The sequence below is a fragment of the Sinocyclocheilus grahami genome, unplaced genomic scaffold (genome assembly GCF_001515645.1).
Source record: "Sinocyclocheilus grahami isolate Dianchi unplaced genomic scaffold, SAMN03320097.WGS_v1.1 scaffold187.1, whole genome shotgun sequence".
Lineage (NCBI taxonomy): Eukaryota > Metazoa > Chordata > Actinopteri > Cypriniformes > Cyprinidae > Sinocyclocheilus > Sinocyclocheilus grahami.
This window is the reverse complement of record NW_015505366.1, coordinates 133,701-151,836: the sequence shown is the minus strand read 5'-3', so window position 1 is coordinate 151,836 and position 18,136 is coordinate 133,701. Positions and strand designations below refer to the sequence as shown.

The following is an 18,136-nucleotide window of genomic DNA, read 5'->3' as shown; positions in this document are numbered from 1 at the left end:
TTTGAGGTAATTTGTGAATTAGCATAGACTTACAGTCTAAATAAAACAATTTGCAACTGTTACTATTATTATACTTCTATACAAAACTTTGTATTATGCTTGTTATAGAGTGTGTGACGTCACGTGCACTACCGCCGGTGTTGATGCGGTTGTCATGGCGACTGTCACAGCCCTACTGTGCAATGATGTAGTTTCCTGACATCCAGACTGAACAGCGTTTTCTCGACATGTTTCCATGTTGTTGTTGCTCAGCAATGGCATGGACGCGATGTTGTCTGGGGGTTTGGCAAAAGGAGAGTGGGACTGTGGGCAGTGCTCGGGGTGGTGACTGAAGGCGCTGACTGAGTAGTTCTGACGTCACCTTTTTACGGAAGTCACAACGGTTCGTGAAAAATGACAGCTACTTTATGCAGGCTGTGTGCATTTGATTGTGGATTGACTGTTTTGAAACTTATATGGTAGTTACATAGCACCTAGACCTCAATTATCATGAAAAAAGCCAGGAAATTTCAGTTTTGATAATATGGGACCTTTAAAACCCCATCTGCTGTGTTGGGGTCAGTTTGACCCATACTCGATTTTCAAACTATTTCAAACTGGTTGAACTATTTATTTCTTATTGAAACTATGTGAATATTTCTCATTTAGGGTCATGAATGTGCATGCAAAGGTTCACACATAGATGTGTTTAGTAAAAGTCGTACAAATTGTATTATGGCTTTTGTGCATATTGACCCCCCGTTGGTTTACATGCAATTTTCCAAAAATCAACATTTTGTAGAAAAGACAGACAACCTTTATTGTAGCTGGTCAAACACTAAAATATGAAATACATGAGGACTTCTGAAATTTAAGGCTCAAAGTTCACTTGTAATTGAGACTCTTCATCTGAATCATCCAAGGAAATTTTTGTTTATCAAGTTGAGTTTCACAGTCAAAAAATCTTTTAAAGGTTATATTTGGATCTAAATTACTAGACTGTTACAGCACTGAAAAACATAAAAAAAACTATTTTACCCTAACAAGGTTTTCAGAAAAAGACAACAAACAGGCAGAATAAGTACAAATAGCAATAAATACTACAAATAGTAAAAATAATGTTAGATACTATTTATACTTGTAGCTATTCACATCTCAGTTTTATTTAATTTAATTTTTTTCTTTATTTTTTGTGTCAATATTATAATAATATGTGGGTCAAAGTGACCCCTGACACAATGGAAATTACACAATAAAAATAAATGGGAATTATTATAGTTCTCACATATTTTACCGTTTTAGTGTCCACCAAGCTACAATAGAGGTTTTCTGTTTTTATATATATTCTGTGTTTTTCATTTGTATTTTTCATATTGTTGATTTTTGGCAAACTGCACGGAAACCAATGTGGTTCCACCCTCAATTCCGATTCCACCCCCAACCCAAAAGTTGTACCCCGTTTTTGAACGCAAGAAAGACATTTTTTTTCTTAGTGTGAAAAACATAAAAAAAATCTAAAGACCTTTTTTCTACTATCAAGAACCTTTTAAAAGTAATGAAAAGGTTCAATGGATGTTAAAGGTTCTTCATAGAACCATACATATCAATAAAGAACCTTTATGGATAAATGAATTGATAAATAGGATCAGTTTAATCAGATCTCTACAAAAGCAGATAAGCGTACTAGTACCTGTCTCCTTTGATCCCGAAAGAACTCTCCTGTGTTTTCAATGACCTGCTCATCAGATAGCTGTGAGTAAGGCTGCTCTTTGCAGAAGGTAAGCATCTCCCAAAGGGTCACGCCAAAAGCCCACACATCACTGGATGTGGTGAATTTTCCCTGTAGAGGACAAAAATCATCCTGTTTCAGACTTTTATAGACATAGAATCTGTTTTTACCTACAGAAAAATAAGTCACTAGTGATTTATCTGAAGCCAAAAAACACAAAAATTGTGAAGACTTTTGAGAGTACGATTTATTGTTTTTCTAGAATGTGTGTGTGTGTGTCTGACCAGAAGAATGCTCTCCCAGGACATCCAGCGGATAGGCAGCACCGCTCTGCCCTGGATACGGTAGTAGTCTCCGCTATACAGGTTCCTACTCATTCCGAAGTCTGCAATCTTGATGGTGTAGTTTTTCCCTACTAGGCAGTTGCGGGTGGCCAAGTCTCGATGCACAAAGTTGAGTGATGATAGATACTTCATGCCTGAAGCAATCTGTGTGGCCATGTGGTGTAGGTTACTGTAACTGAAACAGTAAAAACAGAATGTGAGTCATAACCTTGTGTGCTTAAGATCATTACCTAAAAATTGTGTTTAACAATGAGATGTTGCTTGCTGATTCATCATATTTCTGCAATTCCATACACTTCCTTTGTAATAATGTGTCCATCTTTAAAGTCACAGTAGACCATTGTAATTGCACTTCCAATTTCCATTGCTATACTTGAATGTAAATGTTTGAAAACGTTTGGTATCTACCTGACTGTGGGAGCATTGCTGAGGAGAGCGATCATGCCCTCGGGCTCATGGCGAGACAGGAACTGATTAAGGTCTCCATTCTCCATGTACTCGGTGATCATACACAGAGGGTCAGAGCTCATACACACCGCCAGCAGCCTGATGATGTTGGGGTCTTTCAATCGTGACATGATCTTTATCTCCTTCAAGAAATCATTCCTGTAAAGTATTGGAAAAAAGGAGCTATGGCAATTTGGCTTAGGCATGTTTATTATGTGAGGTTACAGAAAAAGGACGAATGTATGAATAACGAATATTCATGAGTGTTAAAGCAAAAGCATGCATTTGATGTTCTTTAGGACGCAGTTTCAGTTATGGAAGCCATGATTATGACATTTGGGCTTGCAAACCTGGCGTTTTTATTTGCATCCGTTCGAAGCATTTTAACAGCTACAAGCACTGTTTGGTTTTCAATGACATCGAAGGAGAAGTCCTCATCCATGAAATCTTGCATGCCTTCTGCTTCACACAAATGCACCTAGCAACACGTGAAAACAGCCATTTATAGCATATTCAGATATCATTTAAATATTTGCTTTAAAATCAATGAAAATACTATATTCAAAAGTTCGGGGTCAGTATGTTTTTTTAAAGAAATTAATACTTTTATTCAGCAAGGACACATTACATTAATCAAAGGTGACAGTAAAGACATTTATAATGTTGCAGCTCAACTGTTTTGAACAATAAGGCCCGGTTACATAGACAGGGCTTAGCCTAAGTATTAAATTAGGACATTTAAGTAATTTTTATAAACATGCCTTAGAAAAAAGCATTACTGGTGTGCATCTTAAGACAAAACAAAGGCACTGACATGTTTTAAGATCAGTCAGTGCAAGTTTCTTTCAGTTGAAACAGCTCAGATTTACATTTTAGTCCAGGACTAGGCTTAAGCCTTGTCTGTGAAACCGGGGGTAAGAGTAATAAATGTTTCTTGAGCACCAAATCATCATCATATTAGAATGATTTCTGAAAGATCATATGACACTGAAAACTGGAGTAATGGCTGCTGAAAATTCAGCTATGACCATCACAGGAATAAATAATATAAAAAAAATTAGAACAGTAGATACAGAAGAAAACAGGACATTTTTCATAAATGGAGACTGTTATTTGTTATTTGAGAACAGACCTCTCCAAACTGCCCTTCTCCCAACTTTTCTTTAAAGGTAAGCAGTTTACGAGGAAATTCTTCCACAGCGACATCCTTTCCTGACAGCAGGTCCATGGTGAGGGCGGGCACTGCGTAGGTATTGCCCCCAGTTACACCCTGCAGGTTGACAATGTCTGCCTCGGCATAATGTGGGACCCCCTCTTGTACACTGACTGGAGGGGACTTGGACGATGTATTTGTTGAAGCTGCAGAAAAGTAAACATAAATATACATGAATATGTATATATGATATTGCATATATATTCCATACACCGCTTCTGGAGCTCACCGGTATCCTCTGAGGTCTGGGAAAACTCTGGCAGTTTGCGAACCAGGCAAGAGGGCTCTTGGTAGTCGGGTCCCAGAGGGAAGATACGCTCATAAGTGGAGCTAGACTCCTGTTCACTGGGCACTGAAGAGGGGCTGTTGTTGTTATAGGTGAAGGTCTCACTCTGTATTGACAAACTAGCAGTAAGTTCATCATCCAGCATCCTCCGAGACACCTGAAATGAAGGATGATTTGTAAGGAAGGCTAAAAAAAAGGCTAAAATATAAACTAGTAGTTTGTTGTATTATGCATCTATGAAATCATATTCACAATCCACTTTTTTTTCCCATTCATATGAACACTACAAAAATAGCATCACACTGTTTAGGGGTCATGCAGTAAGACTACAATAAAAGCTTGTCATAATCATACTGGTTTTATATGTTAAGTTCTGGTGCAGAATGAATGTTTTATGCAAGTAGGTCATGTGGGAACAAAGACATAACTGTACATATAATTGGACATAACTAAAACTTTTTTTAATGCATTTGAAAGAAGTCTCTTATGCTCATCAAGGCTCCATTTATTTGATCAAAAATACAATAAAAGTAATATTGTAATATAGTAATATTGTTTAACATTAATAATTTAATAATAATTAATAATAATTTATGCATTTAGCAGACACTTTTATTCAAAGTGACTTACAGTGCACTCAGGCTATACATTTTTTACCAGTATGTGTGTATTACATTTTAAAATAACTATTTTCTATTTTAATTTATCTTAAAATGTAATTTATTTCTGTGATGGAAAAGCTGATTTTTTCAGAAGGCATTATGCTACCCGTCAGGGTCACATGATCCATCAGAAATCATTCTAATACACTGATTTGGTGCTCAAGAAACATTTCATATTATTATCAATTTTGAAAACAGTTGTGCTGCTTAATATTTTTGTGAAAACCATGATTATTTTTTTCAGCATTCTTTAAAGAATAGAAAGTTCAAAAGAAAAGCATTTATTTGAAATAGAAATATTTTGCAACATTATAAATATCTTCACTGTCACTTTCGATCAATTTATTGAGACTTTGCTAAATAAATCTATTAATTTGGTTGAAAAAGCTCAAAAATGTTAAACATTTTAAAGCTATGTAAGCTTCTGCCTGACAGATTCTGAATACATAGAAGAATATACATGATCATATTTAAGTGTATCTCACCTTCTCAAGCATCTTCTGCCACACTTGTCTCCATAGTATAATAACAATAATGGCTACTAAAATGAAGATGATGGCAACCAAACAGCCAATCAGGATCCGAGTGTTGCTGTCATCTACTTTGTGGGTGGGGTCATCCCCTAAGAAGGGGATAAAGAGAAAGATAACCTGTTGATGAAATGACACTTCAGAAAAGATGACTGAAGTTTATTCAGATGGATTATAACACAGAAACTGCTGGTTCTCAACATATGACTGATTCAGGAGCAGTGGAAAATCTGACCTGGCTGATTGCTGGTAGGAGTACCAGTTTTGGGGGGAGACAGGGTTGTGTTGTACATGGCTGTATCTGAAATTAAGGAGTCAGAACAGTCATTATATGATGTGTAGCAAATTAGCTCAAAAGGGATATGTATATAAATAATTACAATAAATTATAATTAATTACAATTATTTATATCAGCTGCCAGAAGTAACTATAGCAGAGTAAATATTACCATCAACTAATCTGTTCGTCTAGCGAACATGCAATGTAATGTCATATCAACTCTAAGAAATGTTGTTTTTCTGGCCACAGGAAATAACTTTCTTACAGTACTAATACATTAGAGCATGTAGCAAGACTGGCTCGTTAAACTGACTTTGTTTACAAGCAGTGACAGAACCAAAAACTTGTGTAATTGTGCACAACATTTTTATTAACTTAACACTAACACATAACGAGTCTAACAAACATATACACGCACTTAACGCAGGGGAGCAAAAGTGAATGAATAAAACGGTTATAGAAACCAGAGAATGAGGCTATGGAAAAGGAGTCAGTTAACCACCTGAGCCGAACCACCAGCACCTTTGTAACAAATGGGTCTAACGCTTATACTAAACCTCTGTTTCGTTTGATTAAATATACGATACTTGCATTGCCTTGGCCATTGATTGAGCGTCCGGATGCAGTCTCAGATGAAAGTGTTGCTGGTTCAACAGTTTGATGGCGTTGCAATCGAGTTCTTGCGGGCTGAAGAGTGACAAACTCCAAAGATGTTATTCTGATTTGGTGGTGGTCAGGGGAGTGGGGGAAGTCCCACGGCACTGTGGTTGGACTGGATGGTCCAAAAGGCAAGAGAACAAGAGCAGTAAGTGTAAGAGGGTCACAGAAGTGAGTTTTTTTAACTTCTGTGTTTAGCTTGACCAATGAAAAAGGTGAAATTTTTGGACAGACATCCCAGCAGTTTGACCTGTAGAAAACGGCGAGCAATGGAAAATAAGCAGGAAAATCAGACACTCCTCTGGCACACAATGCTTGAAGGCCGTGGTGGCTCTCTGGCATTTAGTGCATCCAGGAGTGACTGTGGTGCTGTGGTAGATGCTGTGAGGTGGTATGCTGTGGTTATGTAGGCTGTAGCAAGGTGCAGGTCCTCAAGCTTGTGCAGCAGGTTTTAAGGCAGTGTCACCTGTCATCCTGAAGTGAGCTGGTCTGGGGCAGATGGTTGTTTGTATGTGTTGTTAGCCAGTAGGCTATCCGTGGTACCCGCACTTTGGAACAGCCGGGTTGGACTCTTACTTATGACAGGGCAGGTAGTTCCAGGGATCTTGGGGGATGGTTATCGAGATTTAGTAGGATGAAGAGGGATTCACACTGATGGTGGCAGGAGGGCAGCAGGTGGTTGTTCGCCCTGTTCTACTCTCAGTCACCAGAAGTCTAAAGTTTGCTGTGTCACTTTGCTCTTGCGGCGGAGTTGTGTCAGGTGGTGCTTTCACCTTTGGGTGTGTGGACTAGTTCTAACTGGTGCTGTCTGGCTGCTTCCGAGCTGTTGACTGAACAACAAACTTGAAGAGTTTAATGCCGGCCCTGTTTGGGATCTGAGAATTCTGCTATGATGGCTTAATTTAGCTGCTGGTAGTCTGATTGGATGTTTCCTGGCTGTTGAGCCAGGATGCGTTGCACCTCTGGGCTGGAGGTAATCCAGAGCAGATAAAGTCCATCCTGGTGATTCACACTGGCCAAAGACTGCAGGCGAAAGTCAATGTCTAACAGGTAGGCGTGGATGTCATGGTCTCCTGCAAGTTCTGGTGTGAATGCAGGGATGTTTCTGGCCATTCGGATGAGGTCTTTGAGTGTCACTCCAGGTGCTGTTTGTATTTGTGTACAGGGGTAAAGATGTTTGCACTGCTGACTGTGTGATGTGCAGCACGGTGTCTGTTACTTGGTGAGTCCATTTACAGTCTGTAGGTCTGTTTCAGATCTTTCTGGACCATGTCAGGCTCATCTTTAATGTCAAGTTTTGGACTTCAGCCCTGGCTGCATGCAGATGGCATTCTAAGGCCTTGGCTCTAGCGTTTCTCTTTCTTTATGTTCCACGTAGGTTGTTTTTAACAGTGATTTTGTGTGAAACAGTTCTCTTTCCAAGCCCTGTCTGGTGGCGAGCCTCCTGAAGACTGGTGATTTTCTTCTGTTGCTCCATTCTGTCACGGTCCTTGTATCTGTCCTGTTTCTTCCCTCGAGGGTGTGGGCCAAGGAGAAGATGATGCTGTTGCCATCTCATTGTTCCATTCTCATAGTTCACTCCCTCCAACCCCTGGTTAACCGATGTCCACCACAAGCATTGGACTAAACTCAGGGCAGAAGCGGTGAGAAAATGGCGAAAATCAAAAGATTCAGCTGATCTCAGCGGGTATCAGTCACTGCTATCTTCATTTTCCACCAAAGTTCACACTGCCAAAACCTTCCATAACAAGATCAACAGCGCTTCAGACACACGCAAACTCTTCAAAACATTCAATACTCTCCTTTGTACCCCTCCGTCACCTCCCACCACCTCTTTAACTGCTGACAATTTTACTAATTACTTCACAAACAAAACCACATCCATCAGCAGTCAGTTCTTGGCTCGATTCAGCCAGGAACCCACAGCAAACACTCACACAGCTTACCATCTTCTCTCCTCTTACAGAAGATGAAGTCTCTAAATTTATTCTCTCCAGCCACCCTATCACCTGTCCTCTAGACACATCTCCTACAAGCTAGTTACCCTGCACTTCTACCTTCACTCACAGACATCATCAACACATTTCTTCTCTCAGGTATTTTTCCCACCGCATTCAAGCAGGCTCAGGTAACCCCACTGCTTAAAAAACCTACACTAGACACCTCACTTGTTGAAAGCTACAGGCCTGTGTCTCTACTCCCTTTCATAGCAAAATCACTTGAACACATTGTTTTCAACCAAGTGTCTTCCTTCCTCTCACAAAACAACCAGCTGGACAATAACCAATCTGGATTTAAAAAGTGGACATTCAACTGAAACCGCCTTGCTGTCAGTCACTGAAGTGCTACGAAGTGCAAGAGCTGAGTCCAAATCTTCAGTTCTCTTTCTTCTAGATCAATCTGCTGCGTTCGACACTGTTAATCATCAAATCCTTCTGTCCACCCTCTCATCGCTGAGCATCACCGGAAAAGCACACCACTGGCTTGAGTCTTACCTCACAGGTAGGTCCTTCAGGGTGGCTTAGGGGGGAGAGGTATCCAAATCACATCAACTGGTCACTGGGGTTCCTCAAGGATCAGTTCTTGGGCCCCTCCTCTTCTCTATATACACACATAAGTGCATGGTTTTTCCTATCATGAATGCTGATGACATGCTGATGACACGCAGCTCTACCTCTCATTTCAACCAGATGATTCAACGGTACCTGCTCGGATCTCAGACTGCCTGACGGACATCTCGGCATGGATGAAAGAGCATCACCTGCAGCTGATATGATTGGTCAGATTGCCTGTCAATCAAACTCCCTGCGAAGGGTCAATTCCTTTGGGTCACTAAAGCTATCTTATCTGGCTATAGTGTTCTTGCTGCCATGGTAACCAGTGGCCTGGGGGTTGTTCACAGACATCCCAGCACCCAGTCTAGTTACTGGGCGAGGGGTCTGTTGGATTATTTGTTAAATACAACAAATAATAATATGTCTGATTTGTCCAGCCGTTACAGATGAGTGTCCCATTATAATGATTGGTCAGATTGCCTGTCAATCAAACTCCCTGCGAAGGGTCAATTCCTTTGGGTCACTAAAGCTATCTTATCTGGCTATAGTGTTCTTGCTGCCATGGTAACCAGTGGCCTGGGGGTTGTTCACAAACATCCCAGCACCCAGTCTAGTTACTGGGCGAGGGGTCTGTTGGATTATTTGTTAAATACAACAAATAATAATATGTCTGATTTGTCCAGCCGTTACAGATGAGTGTCCCATTATACAACAATTTGGACAGAGTTGATGTCTTTGCATGGCCATTTACTAACCTGACTGGAAGGTGATTTCACTGAACATCATCCAGATGTCAGAAAAGTAGTACTGGCACTTAATAGCACTGGCCATGTGATTGTAGAGTGAGACGGTGACAAAGCGGGCACTGGGATTGACATCATCCATCACGGGGCTGAATGATATGGGTGTAGCTTCCCAGTCCGACTCTGAGCGGAAATAACACACCACCTTCTGAAAGGTCTTTACCCTTTGGGAGAACATGTTGTTGCAGTGCACCTGAATCATTTGAGATTAAAAGGGAGAGAGAATACAAAGCATTATGATGGGTGTAAATTAGGGAGAGTTTGGTAATTTAAACCTTTAAATGACCCAACAATTTTCAAACACTTAATCATGTAGTTCCAGCAATTAGACTGCACTTTTAACAACACACCCGTAAACTTGCTTTCCTAGAAAGTTTATATGATTGAAGAGGAGAGTTAGTGGTGTAGGACATGACAGACATTTCTACCTTCATGGTGGTGAAGTTGCGGGTGCGGTCAAACTCAAATATGATCTCAACATAACCGTTGGGAAAGCTCTCGTTGGTCCAGCCAACATAGTCATAACCAGGCCATACATTGTAGACATGACTGTGTGTGAAGTCATCGAGGCCACACATGCCATCCGTCAGTTGTCCAAGTCCTTCTGTCATACTGTAGGGGAAAATAGAGCCAGAATACATATTTTTGGATATATAACTTCAAAAGTTTGGGGACAGTAAAATATTTATTTTTAAGAAATTAATACTTTTATTCAGCAAGGATGCACTAATAATAAGGATGCATAAGTAAAATAAAACATTATAAATAAAAATACAAAAAATGATTGATTGTTTTTATTATCAAGTCTCTCAGAGTGCATTATTAAATAGCCTGACTACTTAAAACTTTGTGATCTGTTTATACCAAATGACCACTAGATGACGGCACTATATAAGCCTTTATCTTAATTTTTCCCAGCAATGACACTGGTCTCTCTTGTGATAGTTTAATGACTATGAATGTGTGGATTTCTACTTTGCGGTTTTCTGGCAGCTCTGTCAAGAAAGCAAACATGCTTTGCACTGTGTCATGGAAGGTATTGTTCAGGAAGCAATGAGTCAAATTCTCCTGTGAACATTGTGAAACCACTGTGACTCTTTCCCCTCCTGGCGCCTGTCATCATAGCAACAAGGCAATAACAGACTGGCTACAGTTAGCCTGTGCGTTTTGTGAAACTGATCTGGGATCAATTTTTCCATTTGCAAGGCATCAGGTAAACTGCATGGTCAGTTCAAACAATACTAACTCTGAATCAGTCATCATTTTTACTACACACTCAAACTTGGATTGGTGTAAGGATACTATTGTGGGTGTACTCTGTATCTTCCTCATTACGCTCAAGCTACTGAAAAGTGTACTGACCTGTAACTCATGGCTCCATCATACACGGAGTCATTGAGATAAATATACTGTCCATTGAGAGTCATCTGCTGGCCAAGTGGACTATTATATGAAACCAAGCCATCTAGAAACAGACACAGGAGAAATTTTTTTTTTGTCAGGTTTTCAATAACTGAACTGTTAAAGGAGGTCCTGCGCTATGATAATGCTGAATCCCACTGAAGGACATTGAATCTGTCGTTAAATAAAATACTGAAAATCTCATCTGCATTTACACTTTCCATAATAGCATTTAACATATCACTGCAATTATGTCCCCATAAATATAATTAAATATAGTAGCTAAAATGAAAATGTTGTGAGACATTTTGTGATTTGTTTGTCATTTAACTGGCCTGAGTATAAATAAAAAATAACATATTAATACATATACTATAAAATAATGTAACTTTTGTGCAAACATAAATTCCATTGGTTTACATTCTGATAATTGACCACTAAAGTTCCAACAACTGTGATCTGATCTGATATGATGAATATTATATCAAAACGAATAACATTATATTAATAATATATCAAATTATATCAAAATATTATATCAAAATGATCAGCGTTTATCAGCAGCTCATTTTAGACGCTGATAGAACAACAAATGTATCTCGCTCAACATTTCAATAAAGCTGAATAATTCATACTGAATGTGACAATCATGTAACAAAGGGATCTTTGAGATTTGTCAAAGATCTCATGAAATAGTTGTCACAGTACAGAAGGAGACCAGGGACGGAGAGGTAAAGTAAACAGAGCTTTATTGAACAGGTGCTGGGCGAGAGAGAGAGATGGAGAGCAATGGGTTAGAGCAACAGTCTATGGAATGGAAGGGATCGGGCTCACGTGATGAAGGGTTCCTTGGTGGATCGGGCTGAAGAGGATGGCACAGAGACAGGAAGGTATCAGGATGGAGTCCGGGTTCAGTGAGTCAGGTAAGGAGTAGCGTAGTGAACTCAAGACCAGACGAAGTGTGACTGCAGTGACTGTGCATTTAAGCTGGTGCTGATGAGGTGGTGACAGGTGCGGCTGATTAGTACTCCGGTGATTGTGAACGGGGGTGTGAGATGATTGGGCCTGACGAGGCTGGACTCTCCCTGACAGTACCCCTCCCCCCCCACGGGCGGCTCCCGAAGGAGACGAATGTCCCGTGTGGATAACCACACCCTATCTCCCGGCTGGTATTGTGGAGTAGGGTGGCGGTGAACATTGGCCTGCGCTTGGTGTCTCCGAACTGCCTGCTGGAGATGGACATGTGCTGAGTCTCAGACCCTCTCGCTCTCTCGGAACCAGTCATCCCCCGCTGGAACGTCTGAGGGATTTCCCGTCCACGGGAATAGGGGAGGTTGGTAACCGAGTAGGCACTGAAACAGGGTGAGGCCGGTGGTTTGCTGTCGAAGGGAGTTTTGTGCGTACTCGTCGCAGGAAAGGTAGAGGCTCCAGTGGTTCTGGTTCTGGTGGCAATAGCTACGGAGGTATCTCCCAATCTCTTGGATTTTGCGCTCAGTCTGGCCGTTTGACTGTGGGTGATATCCGGAGGTGAGGCTTACTGATATACACCCAGGAGATGGAAGAAGGCCCTCCAGACCTGGGAGATGAACTGAGGCCCACGATCGGAGACGATATCCTCCGGGATGCCAAAGTTGCGAAAGACTTGGTGGAGTAACTGTGTAGCGGTTTCCATGGCCGTGGGTAATTTTCTGAGGGGGAGAAGTTTACATCCTTTTGAGAATCGGTCGACAACCACGAGAATACATGTATGGGATTCGGACTCAGGGAGATCGGTGACAAAGTCGACTCCGATGTGGGACTAGGGTCGGTGAGGTATGGGAAGGGGTACCAGTTTGCCTTGAGGTAGGTGACGGGGAGATTTGGTGATGGCACAGACTGAGCATCCTTGGACAAAAAGCCGGACTTCTTGCACCATAGAGGGCCACCAATAGCGGGATTCGAGGAGCGAGAGGGTTTGCTGGCTGCCTGGATGTCCAGAGCCCGGGAGGAATGCAGTGAGTCCAGAAGGGTATTGTGGAGAGTGGATGGGACATAACCTCCCGGCGGAGCAGGTTCGGAGTGGGTGGCCTGGCGGATCTCCTCGTCGAGCGTCCATTGAATGGGACCCACAATGAGGACTGGAGGGAGAATGGTCTCCGGGGGTATTACCCGTTACTACTTCCACGAAAAATGGTTTCTGAGGATCGGGCAGCGCAAGGGTAGGAGCGGTGCAGAAGGCTTCCTTCAAGTCTTCGAAGCTCTGGAGGGCTGTGGGCGTCCAGGACAGAGACTTGGGCTTATTACGGAGCATAGACGTGAGGGCGGCTGTGTGCTGACTGAAATGGTGGATGAAACGGCGGTAGAAATGTGAGAGTCCTAGAAAGCGTTGGAGTTCCTTAACGGTCTTGGGTTGTGGCCAGTGGTGAATGGCTTGGACTTTTTTGTCATCCATCTGGATGCCCTGAGGGCTGATGACATAGCCGAGGAACTTGACGGTGGTAAGGTGGAACTCGCACTTCTCCAGCTTGAGATAGAGGTGGTATTTTCTCAGTTGTTGAAGGACCTGCTTCACGTGGTGGTGATGTTCGGCCAGGTTCCGGGAGTAAATCAGGATGTCGTCGATATACACGATCACAGAATGATGGAAGAATTCCCGGAGCACCTCGTTCATGAATCCCTGGAATATGGAAGGTGAGTTGGATAGGCCATACGGCATAACGCAGTATTCATAGTGTCCGGTGGGCGTGATGAAGGCGGTCTTCCACTCGTCACCATGTCGGATACGAACGAGGTTATAGGTGCTTCGCAGGTCCAGCTTGGAGAAGATACGAGCTCCCCGAAGTTCCTCGAGGATGGCCGGCACCAGTGGAAGGGGATATGGATACTTGACGGTTTGTGAGTTGAGGGTCCGATAATCAATAAAGGGCCGCAAGCCTCCGTCCTTCTTGCCCACAAAGAAGAAACTTTAAGCGGCCGGTGAGGTGGAGGGCCGGATGAAGCCTTGCTGGAGAGCCTCCTTAATATACTCCTCCATTGCTCCTTGCTCCGGGGTGGACAAAGGGTACACCCTACCCTTAGGGAGTTGAGCTCCAGGCAGCAAATCTATGGCACAGTCCCACGGCCGATGAGGTGGTAGTTTCGTCGCGGCCCGCTTGCTGAACACATCCTGGAACGCCCGGTATTCCCAGGGAATGCTGTGTGGTTCCGTGGGTTCGGGGCTCTCGATGGAGGTGGCACAGACAGGGAGGAAACCAGGTGACAGGGGAAGAACTTGGGACATACAGTGCTGCTGACAGTACTCACTCCAGTGAATAACTTCGGTGGTGCTCCAGTTAATGATGGGTGCGTGTTGGGCTAACCAGGGGCGCCCCAGGATGATTCCCGCTGTGGAATTCTCCAGCACCAGAAACGAGATGGTTTCCTCATGAAGGCACCCTATGCGGAGCGTGATGGTGGGGGAGCATAGTTGGATCTTCCCACGACCCAACGGCTTTCCCAACGGCTGTACGGATGGCGTGGATTAAATCCTCCAGTGATGGGGGGTTCGGTGGTTGTGGCTCCATAAAGTGGGTAAGTTGTGGTCTGGTCTTCTGTCACAGTACAGAAGGAGACCAGGGACGGAGATGTAAAGTAAACAGAGCTTTATTTAACAAGTGCTGGGAGAGAGAGAGAGATGGAGAGCAAATGGGTTAGAGCAACAGTCTATGGAATGGAATGGAACGTGATGAAGGGTTCCTTGGTGGATCGGGCTGAAGAGGATGGCACAGAGACAGGAAGGTATCAGGATGGAGTCCGGGTTCAGTGAGTCAGGTAAGGAGTAGCGTAGTGAACTCAAGACCAGACGAAGTGTGACTGCAGTGACTGTGCATTTAAGATTGAGGTGGTGACAGGTGCTGCTGATTAGTACTCCGGTGATTGTGAACGGGTGTGTGAGATGATTGGGCCTGAGGAGGCTGGACTCTCCCTGACAGTACAAACATTCTGAAACTGTGTTTCTTTTAGTCCATGCATCTTTGAGGGCATCTATATGCTAGTGTACTCGTACACACTGACTCAATTCATTTTTAGCAGATTTAAAATGTAAAATTTACAGTTGTTCTCCGATGGGAAAATGGACCAAAAAAAAAGATGTCTCATGTTGCACCACCCAGATTTCTGGTTTCTAGGGCTGCCCCCTAATAGTCAACTAACCATTAGTCGACGAGAAGAAAATTGTATTAGTCTAAAAAAAAAAAACTTTTCCACAGGAAGTGGTGAAGTCATGTAGTCAGTGACAGACAGATTATTATGGTAATTACAGTAGGCCACATCGGACATCCAAATGTTTGTTTCGTTCATCGACCTCAAATAGGGCTTATCATCTGAAACATGCAAGTAGTAGCTACATTACATGGCCGCTCACTTTAATGCTAAATGCTAAAATGCTAAAATTGAACGCTTACTAATCGACTAGAAAAATCTTTAGTCGAGGGCAGACCTACTGGTTTCATTAGGATATATGTCAACATAGGACAGAAAATAGCGTCATGTGATTTCATTGGCCTTTATTTAAACAGCATCCTTAAAGGGATAGTTCATCCAAAAATTAACCTGTATGAATTTCTTTCTTCCGTGGAACATCAAAGAAGACATTTTGATGAACATGGGGGGCCAAGCAACTTTGATTTTCCCTTGACTATCATTTTGACAAAACAAAAAATATCTGAAGCATTGAACTCAGTTCAACTCAACTTTAGTTCAACAGTTGCCAGACTTACCCAGCCACTCACAGCCGTACAGTTCCACACGCATACAAACGTTCATGGAGTGATCAATGACGGGCATGAAGCGGACGAAACGTGCAATAATGGGTGGCTCCAAGTCCTTCAACACAATGTCATAGGCATTCCTGTTTCCCTCAATCACCTTCACAACAGAAAAAACAAACAAACTTACATTTAGATTTTCCACACTTGTGACATACACTCTGCCAAAAGTATGTGGACACTTAAACAGCAAACTCACTTGTGCTTTTTGAACAGTTAGCATTTCATTTCAAATCATGCGCATTTAGTCCTCTCTAACAGTTGCAAATCTGGAACTCTTTTGGGAAAGCTTTGCTGGGATTTGCTCTCATTCAGACACAAAAGTGTAAGTGAAGTCAGGCTGTTAGATGGTGGGGTCTGGCTCGCAGTTGGTGTTCCAATTAATCCCAGAAATGTTTGATTTAGTTCAGATCTGCACACCAGATCCAGTAAACCATTTCTTTCTGGACTTCGCTATGCACAGAGGCACTCATGCCGGAACAGGAAAGTTACATCCCATCCTGAAAAGGTTTGTCTATAGAGATTGTATGTGTGTACACTTGATTTTATGCACCTGTTAGTAATGAGTGTAAGTGAAATAGTCAAACACGTTGAGGAGTGTCCACATACTTTTGTGACCATGTAGTGTATGACTGTTACATTACATTCACTACTGATAATTTGGGCTACATCACATTCAAATTTGACACAAGTTTTTAAGTTGTGTTCTCTGGAATAATTAGCGACTATTCAGCTTGCAAAAGTAAGTAAATTTAGTAAGATGACACGTGCAGCAAGATATTGAGTTCTCTATGACAGCACAGACACCTGTGTTGCAGAGTGTACCTCTTTGCCCTGCCTGTTGCGCCAGGAGATCCAGCGGCTGCCATCACGGCTGTATTTGATCTTGTATGTCTGGGCAAATTCATTACCAATGCCCCCCGCGTGACGTCCCTGAGTGCCCACCAGAGTGATGAAGTGCAGAGAACGAAGGTCTATCTGCAGGAACTCGTTTATATTCTCAGGTTCTCCTGCTATCTCAGGACACCACGCACCATCTCCTTCCTCACAGTCCAGCCTAAGACGCCAAGAAAGTTCAGAATCAGAACAGAATAAAATATATGCAAACACCTGTTTCATTTCTAGCAATCTCTCTGGGTCTCTTGCCTCTGGGCTGCATCACAGACCTTAGTCAGGATAGACTATTGAATTTAACATGGACGAAAACAAGGCTGTAATTTTCACAGCTTACAGCTTTCAAAACTGTTTGATGGACTTTTTGTCTACTGAAAGTTTTTTTTGGAAAGACATTACATCAGCTGAACAATCGGTATCTTGTTTAACATCAGTACAACCTGCTGAACATTGTATTTCTTTACATTTTCAAACCAGTCAAAAATTAAATATGACACTACCCTGATTAATGTCTATAAACTAGTCTAAAATGGTTCATTTTGGTGAAGAAGAATGTGTTGGGAACCATTAGAATCAGTGAAAATGCAGAGGTAATATATGGAGGAAGCATAATTACACCATTTTAGTAAGGCATTTCCCCAGATGTGGTTTGCTCCCACCAAGATAACCTGCACACTACAGCTCTTGGAAAATACTGTGTGTGTGTGTGTGTGCTCATACCTGCCATATTTTGCTGCTGTGGAATCAGACCACTGACTGGACGCTGAAATATCTTCATCTAAGATCTGGCCTCTGGACATTCCCAACGGGGACCGACACACACCTTTAAAAAAAAAAGAAAAAAGTTGTTAGTGTTTATATGACAAACTTTTATTTGCAAATAACACTGTGACATCACCCATCTTGCAGATATAAGTCTAAACAACTTATAAACATGCATGCAATACTTAATATTAACATTTAACTTTCATATAGCATTTTTTTCCCTATTTCCTATGCATTTCAGTGACTTCCCTTATTTGTCTGCATGAACAATAGAGATAGTTACTAAAATTGTTAGCACCTGAGTTTTATAAATAATATTTCATATTATAGATTGATTCATAATTCCATTAGAGAAATACACAACACTGAAATGCAACAGGTTTGGTTGAGGTATAAGATGTTTTAGTAAAAAAATATGTGCAGATAAATATTGCTTTTTATTACAATATATCATAATTATAAATGATAAAAAAGATAAATTATTCTTAAAATTTTCATTTGTGTTAATTTCCTTAAAAAACAGCATTTAAAACCTCTATATTGTTTTTATTACTATATTTTTCATTTTACTTTTTGAATTTAATAATTTGAATCAACAGTGGATGACTGGTTGAAATGATTTTGGTTGAAAAAAAAAGATTTAAAATCAGAAGGTGGACAAGAATAAATTAAGATTTGCTAAAATTGACTGATTAATTTGGCCTGTGAGAAGAGATGGGTCTTGGAGAACTCTTGTGTACACAGAAGAATAAATGGCTTTATAAAACCATACCACCTTCTGATGAATGGTAAAATTTATATATATAT

General features: G+C 41.6%; 1 protein-coding gene across 2 annotated transcripts in view; it reads right to left on the bottom strand.

Moving 5' to 3' along the window:
• LOC107594601 (discoidin domain-containing receptor 2-like) overlaps positions 1 to 18,136 on the bottom strand; it is a 47,394-nt gene that overhangs the window by 5,259 nt on the left and 23,999 nt on the right. The window contains exons 3-16 of one of the 2 annotated variants that reach the window (XM_016284695.1): positions 17,285 to 17,387; positions 16,496 to 16,727; positions 15,623 to 15,770; positions 10,848 to 10,950; positions 9,914 to 10,097; positions 9,438 to 9,678; positions 5,426 to 5,491; positions 5,146 to 5,282; positions 3,942 to 4,155; positions 3,632 to 3,858; positions 2,850 to 2,977; positions 2,461 to 2,658; positions 1,993 to 2,227; positions 1,670 to 1,819 (exon numbers count right to left, since the gene is read on the bottom strand). In XM_016284695.1, the coding sequence (XP_016140181.1) occupies positions 1,670 to 1,819; positions 1,993 to 2,227; positions 2,461 to 2,658; positions 2,850 to 2,977; positions 3,632 to 3,858; positions 3,942 to 4,155; positions 5,146 to 5,282; positions 5,426 to 5,491; positions 9,438 to 9,678; positions 9,914 to 10,097; positions 10,848 to 10,950; positions 15,623 to 15,770; positions 16,496 to 16,727; positions 17,285 to 17,387 (2,366 nt within the window). The remainder of the gene's footprint in view (positions 1 to 1,669; positions 1,820 to 1,992; positions 2,228 to 2,460; positions 2,659 to 2,849; positions 2,978 to 3,631; positions 3,859 to 3,941; positions 4,156 to 5,145; positions 5,283 to 5,425; positions 5,492 to 9,437; positions 9,679 to 9,913; positions 10,098 to 10,847; positions 10,951 to 15,622; positions 15,771 to 16,495; positions 16,728 to 17,284; positions 17,388 to 18,136) is intronic. The other variant, XM_016284696.1, reaches the window with a different exon arrangement.